The sequence below is a fragment of the Molossus molossus genome, unplaced genomic scaffold (assembly GCF_014108415.1).
Source record: "Molossus molossus isolate mMolMol1 unplaced genomic scaffold, mMolMol1.p scaffold_m16_p_24, whole genome shotgun sequence".
Lineage (NCBI taxonomy): Eukaryota > Metazoa > Chordata > Mammalia > Chiroptera > Molossidae > Molossus > Molossus molossus.
In genome coordinates, this window is record NW_023425360.1 from 13844271 (window position 1) to 13863072 (window position 18802).

At 49.2% G+C, this 18802-nt stretch overlaps 1 protein-coding gene across 1 annotated transcript in view; it reads left to right on the forward strand.

The window, feature by feature from the left end:
- Positions 1-688: 688 nt before the first annotated feature.
- Positions 689-18802, forward strand: part of GABRA5 (gamma-aminobutyric acid type A receptor subunit alpha5) — a 28896-nt gene continuing 10782 nt past the window's right edge. The window contains exons 1-5 of the mRNA XM_036277941.1: positions 689-746; positions 1133-1292; positions 9504-9616; positions 11130-11197; positions 11296-11516. Coding sequence (XP_036133834.1) covers positions 1207-1292; positions 9504-9616; positions 11130-11197; positions 11296-11516 — 488 coding nt within the window. The 5' untranslated portion in view covers positions 689-746; positions 1133-1206. The remainder of the gene's footprint in view (positions 747-1132; positions 1293-9503; positions 9617-11129; positions 11198-11295; positions 11517-18802) is intronic.

An 18802-nucleotide genomic window follows, 5' to 3' on the forward strand; every position in this document is an offset into this window, starting at 1 on the left:
CGGGAGGCCGACCCAGCGGAGACGCGGGAGTCGGGGTGGCCGAGGTTGCGGCTCCGCAGTGCCGCCCCCCCCCCCCGCGCCTGCAAGCCCCCGAGGCGATCGGAGGTCTGTGAGAGCGCAGCCTGTCTTTGGGGACTCGGGGCCGAGGGGCAGCAGGAGGCGCCGCCCAGGTTTCCCGCATGCAGCGCCGCGTGCTCCCCGCCGGGGCTCCAGCCCGGGTCAGGCGACAAGCCCCGGGACGCGCCCAGGCGACCACCGCATGGCAGCATGGCACCCTGCCCTTCGGGACACTAGGGCCTTCGCTTCTGAGGTCGAAGTACCTGTTGTGTGATTTCCAATTCTGGAGTTGGCCTGGGGTTTCCTTGGGAAAATGTTCCCTTTGAACACGAGGTGCTCCTGTGTCGTGTGCACCCTTTGCGATATGCGCATACTGAGAAAGGTGTGCCTTCCCCTCAGGTTATTTGCAGGGCCCGGGACTGTGGCTGCCTGGATTTTGGATGCATTCATTAGGCACAGGCCTGAGGGACTTCCCCAAACGCAGTGGTAACATGAAGTTATTTAGTCATGGAGACAAAATGCTTAGAAAGTGACCGGTCTCCCTTATAAGCAGTTCTGTTATTGTGACCCTGTAGACTGGTTTCTTAAATGTGCCTTTTTTCCCCTTCTTTCCACATACTTCCTCTCAGCACCTTGCAGAACAAGGGGTAGGCTGCTGGCTTTGAACACGTGGCAAACATTTCAGAAAGGTAAAATCATTCCACTTGTGGATTTGACAGCAAAAGAGTTAGATAACTTCAAGCATGGATTCTAATGATAGGACCGAGTGGTCATTTGATAACATGCTAAAAAGTAAAACAAAGTACTGGAGACGTGGAAAAAATAAATTAGGAGAATGATCCCACACCCTGAGTATAAGTGAAAATTAAGCCAGATTGTATTTTCGTTTGATGCCCAACCTACTGACCAGGGGACCCAGATACCACCCACTGTGGAGCTGTGCCCAAGACCGCGGGGGTGGGGGTGGGGGGTGTTCCTGTGTCGATTGTGTGTGTTAGCAACATGGTTTGATTCCAGGAACTGAAGCAGGAAAATGTTCGCGTTTCTATGCATTTCCTCTCTGTGTCCCTTTCAGCTTGAAGATCAGGTTGGAGAAAGGAACCACTTTTCTTCCAAATTCATCAGCTTCAACTCTCATTCTTATTGGGAATGGACAATGGGATGTTCTCTGGCTTTATCATGATCAAGAACCTCCTTCTCTTTTGTGTTTCCATGAACTTGGCCAGTCACCTTGGGTAAGTGACCGTCTGTGCTTTCATTTCACGGTCGTAGGGGCCCACGTGCCTTCCAGAAGCGTGGCTGAGCATGTGTCCTTGCCACCTTTGTGGACCCATGCCCTTCGGTGTGTGGTAGATAAACGAGAGTCCTTGCCCTGCCCCACGCTTCCTTCCAGAGCGAGGCTGTTTGCGCCACGTTTGAGAGAAACGCTCAGGTTTCGTTGGCAGACATGGAAGATGGTTTTGGAGTCAGCTGCTTTCCCACTCAGTTAAAACGAGACTCAGAGGTTCGTGTGCATGAAAGACAGCCATTGCTTGTTAGACTCCTCTCGACATTTTGGTGCCCCGCCCTTCCATTATGCAAAACAACTTGCCTGTACGGCCAAGCCCACGCTGTTTGGCAATGAGAAGGACTGGCGGTGCTCCTGGCCTTGAGCTGTGACCGTCTGAATGCTGGTGCCGAGCAGCAGAAAGTCCACGTGTCTGGTGATGTGTAAGACAAGCCTGGGCCGCGAGCATCGCCCATTCTTCTAAGTTCTTTCATCTCAGCCTTTGGTGCCTGTGTTCTGATGCTCGTCTCTTTTCATCTAGTGATAACTGGCATTCCAGATAAACATTCTTACTGTCCCCCTGTGCTCCCCCAAATCGTCTGGCCAATCAACAGCATGGTAATTGAAATTGATGGGAGTCTAATTATAAATTAAATTTCTGGAGAAATCTGGCAGGTGCTCTCTCTAGAACCTCTGACGCCAGAGGTTGCACAGTGCCCTTGTGTAAGTCATGAGGGCTCTCAAGAATACGGTGGCTGAGTGACAGCCTGTAGAGACACCTGCTATCCAGTCAGGAAGGGGGGCCCTCCCAGGTCCATGACATCCTCTGTTTGTCCTCTGGATGTTTTCTGCTCTTCGGACCTTTCTAGGTCTGCACAGAGGGGGAAACGCAGAAAGAAAGAGGCTGTGACTGTCCCCAGGTGCTAAGGCTGGTAAATGATGGCACTGGGATTGTGTGTCAGGATGGCCAGGAGCGTGTCTACCCCTCTCGGATGCAGCCCTGCTGGCCCTCGGAGTGTCTTCATGGGATAGAGATCAGTTGCTGTTCTTGCCTTACTGCTGGTCCTGAATGGACACCTCCCTTCTGAGCCTTCGGTTCCTTATCTGTTGAATGAAAGTTGTCTTTTCCTAGGTCTCTCCTGGCTGTTAAACACTACACACCATGGTGTCCTCATGCTCCTCAATGAAAAGCGTGGATGTGCGTGAAATCCCACGCAACATTCAGATCTCCAAGTAGACACATCAGGTCGTTAGCTTGTTTACTGATATACTGCATCTGTTTCACACTGTTTCAGAGGCAAAGGATACGCTAGGATTAGGAAAGGTGTTTCGTTTTTAAGATGGGGTCAAGCAGATTATTGTGAATTTGCATTGTGTAGCCATTACGTTATTATTCTCCCTGGTCGATGCAAGTCTGGAATGTGAAGTGATGTGCCTATGCATTTAGCCATTAGAAGCAACAATACTTTACTCCTTATTTAATTTGGTGGCTTCCTGAGGTCATCTTCTCAATGGGGGGATAAGTGTTAGTTTCTGAAAGCTAACACTGAACAGTGGGACACTGTCCTTCAATTTCCCTAGAGAATGGACTGTTAGGACTAACAGTCCATCCTGAAACTGAAATATGTATGTATGTGTGTGTATGTATGTGTGTGTACATGTATATATGTGTGTGTGTGTATGTGTGTGTGTATGTATATGTGTGTGTGTGTATGTGTGTGTGTATAAATATATGACACAGAACAGTATATAAAAAGGAAAATATCCTTAATTCCACCACCCAGAAACAGTTCTCATGCTCAGTGTCTCTCTCCCTTGCCTCTACGCATATTTTTGTGCAGTTGCCAGCATGCCTTACCTTCAGTTTTGTTCTGTGCTTTTGTCATGCCTAATACTTTGGTGTTACAAACTCCTTAAAATATATGGTTTAAAAGACCATTATTATTTAAGTATTGAACCTGCAACCCAGGTACATGCCCTTGACCAGGAACTGAACCCATGACCCTTGGGTGGTGGGGTCAATGCTCTAACCACTGAGCAACACCATCCAGGGCTGGATGTCCATTATCAAAGGGCATTCTGTGCTTACTCATCAGTTATTTCCTGAATTTGGGGTGTTTACATTGTTTCTCATTAGATTGTTAATTTTTTCCTACAGTGAACATTTTTGGCTTATGACCATTTTAAGTATTTGAGAGCATTTCTATTAGAATATATTCTTTTAAGTGGAATTTCACTTCACGTTCTCTGAGTGTTTTTAACTCTTGACCCTGTGTGTCCAGGTCTTGACGAAGAGGGGTGTCTAGCAAAGCAGGAAGCTGGGTTTCACATATCTGACCGGCAGGGGGTGCTCTTCAGCAGCCAGAAAAGACATCTGGGAGCAAAAGTCCCTATTGATTTCTTGTTTTATACAAGGCTCCTCTCTCTCGCTTGCTTATTACTCAAAATGTGCTTGAGAATCGTTTTTGTTAAATTGCAAAGTTTCACAGCACTTTATTTGACTTAAAGTCTTGGCAGACTAATAGCTGTGGCAACATGGAGCACTGTGGGTAAACTCCCTGTTTTAGGTGCGTCCTAGGAGGAACCTTATTAGCTGGGCCTTACCCTCGGGGAAGGGGCGGTGCTGCACTGCTAACTGGGGAAGATCACCAGCCAGACATTAGGTGGAGGGTGAGGAGGGTCCCAGAAAACCAGTCACAAGCAGCATGGACAATGTTGCACGTAGTGTCTGTGAGGAGCATGTGGACTTGACTATCAGAAAATGTAACAATGTTAATGTATGACCAGTAGAACATACTTAGTGACTACAGACGATTAATTCATGAGAAGTTGCTTTGAATGTATATGAGTATTGTTTCTTTTACCACACATTTTCCCAATTCGATCAGCGTGCTCACCAGCTCATTTACAATAGCTTTTATAATTCTTCCATTCATTTTCAGCTATTTAATGAGTCACATGTATAATGGAACAGCGACCGTATGGGACATTCAGCCGATGTGATGCCACCTTTTGATATGTGTATGATATTATTTGGGGCATTATAATTAGTTTAATGAGACCAGTAATCAAAAGCACATGGTACAGAAAAACCAGCACAGAAACCCTCTTTGAATCAAGATAATTTCAAAATACATAACATGACATTTAAATAGGAATTGATTTATCATCATTTGAAAAATCACACTTTATGAGGCTCAATCAGCCCAGTGGCGATTGTAAGATAAATTTAAGAATTATCAACTCATTAATAAGGTAGAATCTGATTTAATTCACTTAATTGTGTGAAACTTAGAGGTTTATCTATTAGGGAAAAAGTGCATTGGCAGAACTTTACTACATGGGAACTGTAATTCAGAGACGCTTTGGAAAACAAAATGTTTGTTTTGTTTTTATTTTTTTATTGCATTTATTGGAGTGATACTGGTTAATAAGATGATACAGGTTTCAGGTGTACAATTCTGATACATCCTCTGTGTGTTGCATTGTGTGCCCACCACCCGAAGTCAGCTGTCCCGTCACCATTGGACTTCCTCTACCTTTCACTACCTGCTACCCGCTCCCCTCTGGCAACCACCACGCTGTCTGTGTCTGCGAGTTGTTTGTCTTATTTGTTCATTTGCTGCTTTTAGTTGTATGCCTCACGCACGAGTGAAATCATGTGATTGGCATGTGAAAGCAGATTCTTGTAGAAGAGACGTATGAACAGGAACCGAGAAGATTCTTCTTCATCTGTCTCCATGAAGAGAGCTGCTTTCTACACGATCTCAAGGACAACGCTTTTTTTCTTTAATCCTCACCTGAGGATATGTTTTGATTGATTTGAGGGAGAGAGAGAAACATTAATGTGAGAGAGAAACATGAATCAGTTGCCTCCCAGATGCACCCGACTGGGGATCGAACCTGTATCCTAGGTACGTGCCCCTGACCAGGAACTGAACCTGAAACCTTTTGGCGATGCTCCAACCAACTGAGCCACCGACCAGGATGGTGCAGTTCCTTTTACTGGAGCAGAAAGTATGTTCTCTCTGAAACACTCAGGTACTCAGTATTCACAGGGGCTTGTCACATGGCCTGTTGTCACTGGCAGTCCCCAGACAGCCGGCTGCAGGTCCACGAGGCGCAGGACGAATGGCCACCACAATGATTATAAACACACGTGGCAGAGCCGCCAGAGCAGTCAGGTGGGCGTGCTGCAGGGGCTGGGGGACGGCCAGAGATCAGAGAGGTGGGTGCAGAGTAAAATAATGCCCAGCATTTTTTAAAGGTGCCCCAAGAAAACATTTCCAAATTATGTGCATTATGAATGAAACTTTTAGCACGTTCATCATTCCAACAGGCGGCGAGTTGAGCAAGGCTTGGGGTAAGAGGCCAGCATGGACCGGCCGACCCTGCTGGCAGTCAGCTCCGGGATGAGTCACTGGCGTGGTTCAAGGGGAGAAAAAAGAATGTGGGCTTTTGGATTTTTACAAGGTGCAATTACGTAACATGCATATTCTAATTAGTGTGAGATTTCAGAGGAAAATTATTAGAATTAGAAGTGCGAAGAAACGTTATCCTGGAACTCTGATGGCAGAACGGCAATCATGCATGTCGACGTGGTTGGGTCGCCTGCACTTCCTGAACGCATTTTCAAAGAACCATGGTTCAGTTTCCACCAAACCCTCCCTCTGTAGGTGCAGAGATCCGCGGATCGCAGCGGCTGGATGGGGTCCAGGCCAGAGCTGTCCATTGTTCTGATAGTGAAGGGTCAGGGAGAAGGGACATGGAGGAAAACTTGGCTATTGGAAACAAGACAGTGTCCTAATCTAACTCAACCAAGGCTCCTCTGAAGATGGACCACTGCCGCAGCCGGAACGAAATCACACACCCAGCATGCGCCGTGCTATCCAATGTAACAGCCCAGGGGTCGTGTGATAGCAAAGGGGGAGCTAGGCCTTTGCAGCTCATTGAAAACTGTTTTATTTATATTTATTTAACAGTGTATTTCAGAATGAAAAGGCAAGCCTAATAACAAATGAAACGCAGGATCACTTTATTTTCCATCTTAACAGCAACAAAAAAAATGGGCCATCCCCCTACGGGTGACGCGGTTCTGTCTCAGGAGCCCTGGTGCTCGCTGTTGTGCGGACAGAGGGCCATGAGGCTGCTCCCGTCCCCTCTGCTGCTCTGTCTGGGTGGCATCAAAAGAATGACTTAACCTGCCTGTAACTTGGTTTCCAAGTCTCCCAGTGAGTTAATTACAGACCCCACGTCACAGGCTGTGTCAGGGGTAAACTGCTGAATGCACAGGGAACGCTGAATCGAGGCGGGGGGCAGGGCGCTGAGCAGGCCAGCCGTCCCGGTGTCGCTACTGGACCGGGGGTGAGCCGGCACTGCTGCTGGGCGTGGCCCAGGGGCACCACCTAGAGGGTGAGCACCGCACAGTCCATGCTCATCCTCTCCGTGGGGTCTCCCCTGCTGTGTCCTGCACCACAGTCCCAGTCACAGGCTCTGGGGGCCAGGGTGTGGGTGTCGTGGGGGACGCTGCTGCTGCACCCGTGCTTGCGCCGTGGCAGGATCTCGGAGAGGCGCCCTGGACATGCATCCGTGGGGTCCCAGCGATTGCTGGAGAGTGAGTCAGAGGAGGAGCCGGGGAGGAGCTGGAGCGGCGCCAGCAATGTCAGGGAGGTGACGACGAGGAGACCGAGCAGGGGACAGGCCAGGCCTGGCGTGAGGGGCAACTGGAGGCCAGCGTGAGGCACAGAGGCTGATAGGCGCAGTCAAGGGTGATGGGGAGCAGGGAGGGGCAGATCACGAAGGACCTTGTCGGCCACCCGACGTTGTGTCCGGAAGAGCAGTTGACCGTTATTTTGTAGGTCAACAGAATAATGGCCATTGAGTGGTTTTAAGTAGAAGTTAAATACGAGCCAACTGAGGTGTGACAGTAATGCAACCAAGAAGCTAATGCTCGGCCCGGCTGCTGAGTGGGGAGCGGGCTCGTCCAGGGTGAAGGATGTGATCAATGAAGACCCATTTCCAAGAACTGGGAGGAGCAGGCACACATCACGTCTGCCCCCAGTATCCATCCCTGATGCTCTCTTTCAGCTCTCAGCCAACTCATGAGAGAAAGTCGGGTACACAGAGCCGCCCCCCAGCCAGCCCTTTAGGGAGGTTCTAGGCTTTAGCAGCTCTTCTTCCTGCAGCCAAGGCCCCCAACTCCTTGGGATCCACAGGGGCTTTGAGCTGGGTGGGTTCCCCTCGACGTCAAGCCCAGCGTGTCCATCAAGCTCTCGATGACCTGACGTCTTGCTGCTCGCAAGCCAAGAGCAGCTGTGGGGCTGTGGTGGGGCCCGTGGGGGTGCCGTCCTCCAAGCCGTGACCTCCTTTCTTTCTTTTTTTTCTTTTAGGTATTATTTTATTTATTTATTTTTAAATTAATTAATTTATTTTTGTTACAGATGTTTCTCCTTTGTCCCTCACTGATTCCCCCTCCCCCTCCCTCCCCACCCTGTCCCCAGCTTTGCTGTCCATGTCCATTGTTCATACATACATGCATGTAAGTTCTGTGGTTTATCTCTCCACCCCCTCTTTTGGGGATTGTCAGTCTGTACCCCACATCCACCTCTCTGGGACTACCCTGTTCCTCAGACTGTTATGTTCATTATATTCCACAAATAAGTGAGATCATGTGATATTAGTCTTTCTCTGCTTGTCTTGTTTCGCTTAGGATAATACTCTCCAGGCCCCTCCATGTCATCTCAAAGGATAAGAGATCTTTCTTTCTTACAGCTGCATAGTACTCCATTGTGTGTATGTACCACTGCTTTTTTATCCGTTCATCTACTGATGGACATTTGAGCTGTTTCCAGATCTTAGCTATTGTAAATAGTGCTGCTATGGACATCGGGGTACATATATTCTTTCTGATTGGTGTTTCAGGCTTCTTAGGGTATATTCCTAGAAGTGGGATCACTGGGTCGAATGGCAGTCCCATTTTTAATTTTTTGAGGTAACACCATATTGTTTTCCATAGTGGCTGCACTAGTCTGCATTCCCACCAGCAGTGTACTAGAGTCCCCTTTTCTCCACACACTCATCAACATTTATTGTTTGATGATTTGTTGATGGCAGCCATTCTGACAGGTGTGAGGTGATACCTCATTGTTGTTTTAATTTGCATCTCTCTGATGATTAGTGATGTTGAACATTTCTTCATATGTCTCTTAGCCATTTGTATGCCCTGTTTGGAGAGGTGTCTATTTAGTTCCTCTGCCCATTTTTTAATTGGGTTCTTTGTCTTCCTTTTGTTGAGTCGTATGAGCACTCTATATATATATTGGAAATTAACCCCTTATCTATCATTGGCAATGATGCTCTCCCATACAGTGGGTTGCCTTTTCATTTTGATGATTGTATCTTTTGCTGTGCAGAAGCTTTTGAATGTGACTTCCTTTCTTTCCAAGGCACATCCTCAGAGTGTCCAGATCTGCTCAGGGCACCTTTTCACCCCCTCCCTTGGGGCCTCACCTGATGGAATTGAACAAGCAAGACTGTCCTTGTTTTTGGAAGGTTCGGCCCACTGTTGTTGAGGTTTCATCATAGGTCCACCCCCTTGGGCTACACAGAACACTGTGCCTTCAAGTCTCTGATGGAAGGTGGTGGGGAGTAAAACCCAGTCAGAGTTTTGAGACTGGGCTTCCTCTGGGCCACATGCTGTGGTGTGAGCTGAACATGCAACTAGTGGTGCGGTGGGTGCGGGAGCCCAGGGGCCTGCACACACCCCAATGATTCTGTCCCCCTTTGCTCTAGTCCAGGCATAATGCTCACAGCGTGGGTGCTCCTAGGAGGAGAGGCGGTGATATTTGAGCACACCAGTCTTACCTTTCAACTCACAAAGTCTTTAAAGGTCCCCTCCACACCCCCATGAACAATTTGATGACTCAGTTTTTCTGACTCAGGGAGGGACGGATTGGGGCCATCACGTTAGGCTGATGGATGAGCAGCCCCAAGCCAGCACTCTCTATGTGCTCAAGAATTAAGGCTGATCTCTGCAAAACAGTTCCCTCATTGGAAGAGGAGATCATTCTCTCCCTCCCTCCAAGACAGCCCACCCTATTGTTCCCTGATTCCTTACCTTGGGAAGAATTTACAAGAAATAATTAATACGAGTTGAACTCTTTTGTTTCTCTGTTCAAAGCTTTTCACAAATGCCAACCGGTTCAGGGAAAGATGACAACATCACCATCTTCACCAGGATCCTGGACGGGCTGCTGGACGGCTACGACAACAGGCTGCGGCCGGGGCTCGGAGGTGAGCGCCCTCTCTGGCTGCGATGCAAACAGCCCCTCAGGGCTTCCCTGCCAGGAGCTCAAATTGATGGTGGTTGCCAAGGCTCCTGCGTCCTTTATTATCATTTTCAAGATGCAACAAGCTGGGAGAACTGGTCCCTGCAAGCTTCCTTCCCTAGATCAAGTTAGAGAGACTCCCACCCACCCCACCCCAGCAACTACATGCTCAGAGGAAAAAGTTTTTCTCCATTTTTAGTTCTTGCATTCTCTGCGTTTTTAAAGTCCACATGGGCCCTTAGAACCCTCTGAGTTATGTCCCTGGGCCTCTATGCCCAGCAGCCCACCCCTTTGACCACACCCACAGGGATCAAAGCGCTAGGGATGCATCGAGATCCTGGCCGGTCACACTGTGTCCTTCGCCCAGGATGGGTCACAGTCCTGCAACGCGAGACCCTGAGGACACCAGAGCCAAAGGGTGGTCTGTTAGGGCTGGCACCTCCAGGGGACACAGGCACTGAAAACACAGCATCGTGCAAACACGTGTGCACATACAAATACACACCATGTACATATATGAGTCTCACAAGCCCTCCGAGCTCCGACTCCGTGGTGATCCATCCGGCTGCTGGGGTCATTCGTGCTGAGCTGTCGTGTACTTGGGATGTGGTTCCCACTCATGGCCATGGGGTGACAGGGCTCCCGTGTGCACAGGGAACCAGTCATTTTCCTCCACTCTTATTAGCTGTTTTTATGGCTTTGTTATTTTCCATAATTTTAATTGAAATAGTAATTTCCCATGATAGAAATTTCTAACAATTCAAAATTCCATAGGAGGTGGCAATTTTTTTTTGGAATCTTAACCCGAGGATATTTTTCCATTGCTTTTTAGAGAGAGTGGAAGGAGTGGGTGGAGAGAGAGAAACATCGATGTGAGAGAGACACCTCAATTGGTTGCCTCCTGCACGGCTCCAACCGGGGCCAGGGATCAAACCTGCAACCCAGGCATGTGCCTTTGACCGGGAACTGAACCCGAGACCCTTCAGTCCTCAGGCTGTAACTGCTGAGCCAAACAGGCCATTTCCAGTCTGGGCTACACTGTGGACATTTCTCAGACATCGTTCTTGGGACAGCGCTTGGGGGTGCAGTTTTGACTGGAGATTCCTCCCAGTCTGCTCCCCACATCCTCAACTGTCTACCTTTCGGTTGTGGGAGAGCAGGTGATGTGTCCTGCGGTTGGGAGTATGTTCCAGGCAACCCGGGGAAGAAACTGAGGCTCAGGTGTGACGGAAAGCACCCAGATCCCACGGCTGGGACCCAGACACCCCTCAGTCCTCTCCGGACTCCCGTGTCCTCTCCTTGGCCTGGTGGGCACCTATTTCATGTCACAGTTGGGGCCGCGTGGTTTCATTCAGTGTTGGCCCAGCGCTCCGAATTTAACAAACGCAGTCCGGAAGCCGTCGGGTGCCAAGGGCGGAAGTACCGAGGTGGGGACTCGGGCAGCGCGGGGCCCAGGCCGAAACCTGTGTCTGTTTCAGAGCGAATCACCCAGGTGAGGACGGACATCTACGTCACCAGCTTCGGGCCCGTGTCGGACACGGAGATGGTAGGTCCCGGCTCGCCCGGCCGCGCCCTGGGGACAAACGCCGAGGCCTGGGAGGGGCGCCCCTGCGGCCGCTCACCTGGCTGCCTCCCTTGCGCTAGGAATACACCATCGACGTGTTTTTCCGACAAAGCTGGAAGGACGAGCGGCTGCGCTTCAAGGGGCCCATGCAGCGCCTCCCGCTCAACAACCTGCTGGCCAGCAAGATCTGGACGCCGGACACGTTCTTCCACAACGGCAAGAAGTCCATCGCGCACAACATGACCACGCCCAACAAGCTGCTGCGGCTGGAGGACGACGGCACGCTGCTCTACACCATGCGGTGGGCGGGGCGGGGCGGGGCGGGGCGGGGCACGCTGCTCTACACCATGCGGTGGGCGGGGCGGGGCGGGGCGGGGCACGCTGCTCTACACCATGCGGGGGGCGGGGCGGGGCGGGGCACGCTGCTCTACACCATGCGGTGGGCGGGGCACGCTGCTCTACACCATGCGGTGGGCGGGGCGAGGGCGAGGGCGGGGCACGCTGCTCTACACCATGCGGTGGGCGGGGCGAGGGCGGGGCGGGGCACGCTGCTCTACACCTTGCGGTGGGGGGGGCTGTGCGGCTAGCTCGGGGTGGGGGGTGGGGGTCTGTGCGGCCAGCTCGGGGTGGGGGCAGGGGCATTGTGGGGTGAGCGTACTGGGTTGCATTGCTGGGGGATTCACATCTCCAGGGGGTGCTGTGGGGTACAGTGCTGGGAGGCTCACATCTCCAGGGGGCGCTGTGGGTACAGTGTTGGGAGGATCACATCTCCAGGGGGTGCTGTGCGGGTCACATCTCCAGGGGGCCTGTGGGGCACAGGGGGTGGGTAGTGGGGTGGGGCTGGTGACATCTCAAGGTGGACTGTGAGGTGCAGTGTGGGCAGGTATACAGTGCAGGGATTGGGTAGTGGGGTTGGGGGAGGGCGGAGGACATCACAGAGGTCAGTTGCAGGGCTGGGGTGTCATAATTTTGAGGGCTGTAGGGGGTTTTGGGGGTAGGGGTACAGACACAACCCCTAGCTCTGCCCAAGGACCCTGCAGCCTAATGGGTTTAAGAATTGGTTTGTGTGTGTGTGAGTATATGTGTGTTTGTATGTGTCTATGAGTGTGCATGTGTGAGTGTATGTGTGTGCACGTGTGTGAGTGCGTGTGTGTCTATGAGTGTGCATGTGTGTGAGTACAAGAGTGTGTGTGTCTGAGTGTGCATGTGTGTGAGTGCACGTGAGTTTGTGTGTGTCTATGAGTGTGCATGTGTGTGAGTGTACGTGTTTGTGTGTGTGTTTGTGTGTGAGTGCATGTGTGTGTCTGTGAATGTGCATGTGTGTACGTGAGTTTGTGTGTGTATGAGTGTGCATGTGTGTGAGTGTATGTGAGTTTGTGTGTGTCTATGAGTGTGTATGTACATGATTTTGTGTGTGTTTGTGTGTGCATGTGTGTGAGTGTGTTTCTATGAATGTGCATGTATGTGAGTGTACGTGAGTTTGTGTGAGTGTGTTTGTGTGTGAGTGCAGGTGTGTGTGTTTGTGTGTGTGTCTGAGTGTGTGTGTGTATGAATATGTGTGTGTGTGAGAGAGAGACTGTGTGTGTCTGTGTGAGTGTGTGTTGGGGTTTTTTTATCCTGTGACTGGCCCATGCTAACGTTTATGTAAATTATTTCCATTGGCTACTCGGGTTCCTAGTATCTGTCATCTATACTTGTTTCTTTGGTTCAAGATCCAGAGCGAATACTACCCAGATCATGCGAGTCAGGGAACATTTATGTCATAAAAATGTTATTTAAAAAGATCCAGCCCTGGCCAGTTTGGCTCAGCGGTTAGAGCGTCGGCCTGCGGTCCGGAGAGACCCGGGTTCGGTTCCCGCTAAGGGCACGTACTTCGGTTGCAGTTTGTCCCCGGCCCTGGATGGTCGTGCGGGTGGCAGCCACTCAATGTGTCCCTTCACGTCGATGTTTCTCTCTCTCTCTCCCTTCCTCTCTCTCCCTCCCACTCTATCTGTACAAAAAATGGAAAAATATCCTCGGGCGAGGATTAAAAAAAAAAAAAAAAAATCCAAAGAGAACCCCTTTCTGTCTCAGTGGTGTATGCCTTTCTAAGTTTGTAAGTCCCTTTCTCATAGACTTTGATAGCATTCCAATGCTGAGGTTAAATTTTAATATTTCTAATTTATATTGACCATTAGTCACTTTTTTACTCACTGCATCTGAGTAAATCAATAAATTGACCAGCGAGAAAGGCTCCATTATAGCTTTTCAGTTTCCATGGTGGCCCTAAGCCAACATCAAAAAGATTTTTAAATTAAAAAATTCAAAAAGCGCTAAAGCCAAGTTTTTTTTTTTTTTTTTTTTTTTTAAGCCCATACATTTGCGTTGATGTGATTGGAATTTCTCTCTCTGCCTTAGAATTCCTCCCAATACATTATATATTTAGAAGGACCTGCTGTCCTCAGAGACTGTGTCCTCACGTATGTTTTGAGGACACGTTGACACCTGTCCCGAACCTGTTTGACGGCAGATTTTTCTTTCTTTTTTTTTTTTTATCCTCACCCGAGGACATTTTTTGTTCAGATAGAGTGGGAGGGAGAGAGAGAGAGAAAGACAGAGAGAGAGAAACATCCACGTGAAAGGGACACGCCGAGTGGTTGCCACCCACACAACCCAACCAGGGCCGGGGACAAACTGCAACCGAAGTACATGCCCTTAGCGGGAACCGAACCCGGGTCTCTCAGGACCGCAGGCTGACGCTCCAACCACTGAGCCAAACCGGCCAGGGCTCGATTTTTCTTATAACAACCCAATAAAGATCCTGATAAATGAGCCTGTAACACCCCCTGGGCCCTTGGTTCCACTTCACACTCTCCCTCCGTTGATCTTGAACGTGTTTCGCCCATGGGCGTAGGTGTGAGTTGTGAATGTGCCATCAGGGCTGGGATCGTATCTTCTCCGTGCAGAGAATTATGTTGGAAAGCCAAGAAATACCACAAGGATTGAATACGAGTCCTTGGTCGTCATTCTGTGCAGTGACTCTGAATGCACTTTGTTCAGCCTGTGAGCGGGGGGCAAGTGTGGAGACAAGCCCAGGTCTTGGAGGATGCTGAGGGGTTCATGCAGAGGTGGGATGGACGATTGGACCCCATTATCCTGGGGGCATGATGTGGGCCTGCCGTGCCCCTGTGTTCTGTCCATAGAATACAGCCCCACACTGCTGGTGTGGCACAGTGGTTGAGCGTGGACCCATGCACCAAGAGGTCCTGGTTCGATTCCCGGTCAGGGCACATGCCCAGGTTGTGGTCCAAATCCTCAGTGGGGGGCATGCAGGAGGCGGCCCATCGATGTTTCTCTCTCATCGATATTTCTCTCTCTCTCCCTCCCTCTCTCTCTAAACTCAATAAAAACATTTAAAAGACTGCAGTCTCCTTGTCTTCACACTTGGTTCCTGTCACTGAGGGACTGTGGTTGTGTCCATACATAAGACAATGGGATGCTTTTTTTTGATCCATGGCTGCTTGGGCAGGGTGGTAAGGCAGGGCTGTTGTTCAGACGGGAAAGGGCCTCAAGGGAGCCTGTAACTCAGTGTCTCTGTACCAGGCAACTTCACAGAGTCCTGCAGTCCTTAGACAGCCCGGCCAGCGAGGTGACGCCACTGCTGTAACCAACAGAGCGCGAGGCTCAGAGATGTTTGGTGATCAGGCCAAGGTCACACAGCTAGAGAGGGGGCAGCAGGAATTTGAACTCAGGTCTGAGCAATTTCCTTGTTTCGTCCACCACATTGGAAAACCGCCAGGATACAGTGTTATGAGACATGTAATGGCCTTCTTACCCTGTCAAAGTGCCAGACCAGGAGGAAGATGGGGACCAGGGCAATTTGTCAGCAAAAGTTTCCTTGTTGGTGCCAAGGAAATATGCTAATGGAAGGCACAGTCGATACTGAGTTTTCTTTTTCAGTCATATACAACTTTGGCAGAGTGGAGACGGTTCCACTTGAAAGTGTTATGAATTTTAATGGGATAGACGTATAGCTCTAGTTTGCCAGCATTTTATCTATTGATTGAGCGACGAGGTGATTATTGGTGCTAGGAGGAGTCACATGGCAAGCAGCATCTGGACAGGGAAGGGGTGCAGAACCCAGAACCGTGACTTCGGTCCACGTGGGGATGGAATGACCGTCGGCCAGGCCAGCCTCGCCAATTTTCTGCCTAGAACTTTTGGTCATGGTCGTGTAGCAGTTTCAGCACCTCTTCCCGATAAACCCGCGCAGTAGAGGGTGACCACGAGTCTCGGGGGTCATGCCAGATAGGATGATACGTTTTTCTTTGTGAGCAGGGGAGCTTGGAGGTAGTGACCAGCTCGTCCTTTCCTCCACACCCTTTGAAGATGCAACTCGCGTCAATGCACTGTGAGGGCCACCAGAGGGCGCTTCCCCCTGGTCTTTGAGCAGAAGAGCGAGTCCCCTGGGCAGCAAAGCACCACAGGAAGAAAGAGCCACACCGGGCACTGCGCGCTTTGCACTGTCCCCTGCGCCACCATTATTTGGAGACAGGCCGGTTGGGTGATGGCTCGCATGCCATTCAGACTTTCAGCATTAGTGGAATAGACTGCTTTGCATGGACTCAGTGCAAGACCAGACTCTGTCGTTTGGTCGTCGGGAGTCCTTGGTCATCTTTACTTGAATTCCTTAGAGCTACGTTTGGTGGTGGTTTCTGTCGTGGTGGTGTTTGGATTTCTCCCAGCGCAGTATAGCTGCGGGGTCTTGGACCGGTTCGCATGTTCAGAGCGTATTCCTTGAATGGCCGCTGGAGGGCAGCACAGGCCCATTTGTGCGCAGTAATTGGCTGACACCATCCAGGCACAGTATAGAATACATTTATAGCTCTGCACAGGTACACAATGTAATCAGTTCCCTACTTGAAGGAAATTATATGTATGTTATACATGTTTGGTTCCTGGGTAATATATTTGAAACAAACTATATGTCTATACATCTGTAACTAAAAGTTTTGAAGCACTGGTATGTGTATGTGAGTATAGACACACAACAGCATCTATATCTCTATCTATGTTTATTGCCAGACATACACACACCAGTGTCCAGTTAAAAACAGGCACCAACAGACACAGTGGCTACATCTTGCCATTTAAAAGATAATATTTATTTTAATGACAAGGATCAACATGTTTTTTAAAAATGTGTCACACCGGGTGTGGGATACAGTTATCATACCAGACCACAGAGAATGGGCACTAATGGTATGTGTGCACCGCTGCAGGTGTCTGTGTGGGCACACACGTGTACTGTACACGTGTGTGTGTCTGTGTGTTCACACAAGCTCTCCTGTAGTTACTGAGCGGCCTCGTACTCTGGACATTGTTCTGTATGTAGCTTTTATAACTTAAATACACTGAAACCTTTCCTGTCAACAGACACAGCTCTGGGGCTTGTTTTCCGTGCTGAGTGGATGCCCTCCCTGCTGGCTGTCTTTAAGTCCAAATTTTCTTAATTCTAACAAGTAAATCTTCATTTATCTTACCCATTTTACCACCTCTAATAATAGTTCTTTTACATTGTTCGTGCTTGAAGAAGTGCACTGAGGATTATTTATCATGTAAAATAATCTAAAAGTCAACAGCTGATTGGTTTAATATATACACGTGCCTACATACACATGCATATATTAGACACCTGTACAAGCTCGAATTAAATACTTCTTCTTCTTCTTCTGATTATTTTTTAAATTTCCACCCAAGGCAATTTTTCCATTTATCTTCAAATAGAGTGGGAGAGGGAGAGAGAGAAACATCAACATCAAAGAGACACATCAACTGGTTGCCTCCTGCATGACCCTGACCAGGGCCGGGAATCGAACCACAACTGAGGCCCTGACCGGAATAGAACTCGAGAGTCTCTAGTCCGCAGGCTGACGGTCTGACCACTGAGCCAAACTGGCCAGGGCTAGAATTAAATATTTCACTGTTCAAACGGATAGTTATTGTAGCTATTTCAATGTGGGAAATACCCCTGCTCCAATATTAGGTATACAAAAGACTGAGTGTTATATACCACAAACAAAAAGAAAATATATGTACGTGTAGAAAATATCTGGACAAAAAGAAATCCAGGCACAGAGGCCATATCCAGACTCAGGGACAAGAGTGCAGTTATCCCATTGAATCATTATTCATCTAAAAATTAAATTATCTGTTTAAAGGTGAACACTTTCTAATTTGATTTGATTTGATATAATTTGATTTTGTTTTAAATAATGGGATAAGAAACAGAAGATTATCTCATTAAGGAAACTTAGAATCACTACCTAATTAGAAGAATCTGTAGGGAAATCAAAGCACCAGAACGTAGCAACTCTCATACCGAGCCCGAGACCACCGGCAGGCGGCGCACCTGCTACCAGGGAAGGGGCCAGGCAGCCTGGGCTCCAGCCACAGCTCCAGGACTTGATGAATAATTCTGCATTCTTGCCCCGATCCCTTAATATCTGAGCATCTTTCTCCCCTTGTCCGCTGAGACGTTCGAAGCAACAGCTGCCATGGTGCTATTTGATCAGATGCGTTAATGCTGGGGCCGCACTCAAGCCTGTGTCTGGGTGGACACGGCCGTTATTAGGAGCATTGATTGCTGCTATAATCACTGGGGATGGTGGTAGTGCATGGTGCGATTAAAAGCCCGGGCTCGGATTAAAAACAATAATTAGATTGTATGGAAGACTACCATCGTAACAGAATCTCATCTTTACAGTTTGTTGACACAATGGTAGCCGACTTCGGTCCAAATGCAGTCTGTGCAGTGAGTCCATGTTTACCGGTTTTGAGCTTATCATCTGTTTTAGAAAATACGTATCTTTTCAGCCTTGCCAGGGAACTTTTTTTTTTTTTTTTTAATGACTCGGTAAGGGGTGGGAAACAAAGAATAAATTACTTTGAAAGGCATCTCAGACTGCTTTACAAGTGGTAATATATGCACAGACATGCACGCCGGGGCGCAGAATTTGAGAGGATGTGACTGAAGTCTTATTTCTTTTTAAAATTGGTTTTAGAGAGATAGGGAGGGAGAGGGAGAGAGACAGAAACATCAATGTGAGAGAGAAACATCGATTGCTTGCCTCCCGTATGCCTCAGCCAGGGGTCAGCCCACAACCTGGGCATGTGCCCTGACTGGGAATCGAACCCGCGACTTCCAGTGCATGGGACAACACTCAACCCACTGAGCCAGAGCGAGCCGTGCTTCTAGTGGCTACTCATCAGCAGAGCAACCCTATATAATGTGGTAGAACAGTCCAGACAACAAACATGGCAATTAGCCCTGGGCAGTTTGGCTCAGCGGTTAAAGCATCAGCCTGCGGACCAGAGAGACCCGGGTTCGGTTCCCGCTAAGGGCATGTACCTCGGTTGCAGTTTGTCCCCGGCCCTGGTTGGTCGTGCGGGTGGCAGCCACTCGATGTGTCCCTTTCACATCGATGTTTCTCTCTTTGTCTCTTTCTCTCTCTCCCTCCCGCGCTATCAGAATAAAAAAAATGGAAAAATGTCCTTGGGTGAGGATAAAAAACAACATGGCAATTAGAGTAGTGGGTGAGCCACCTC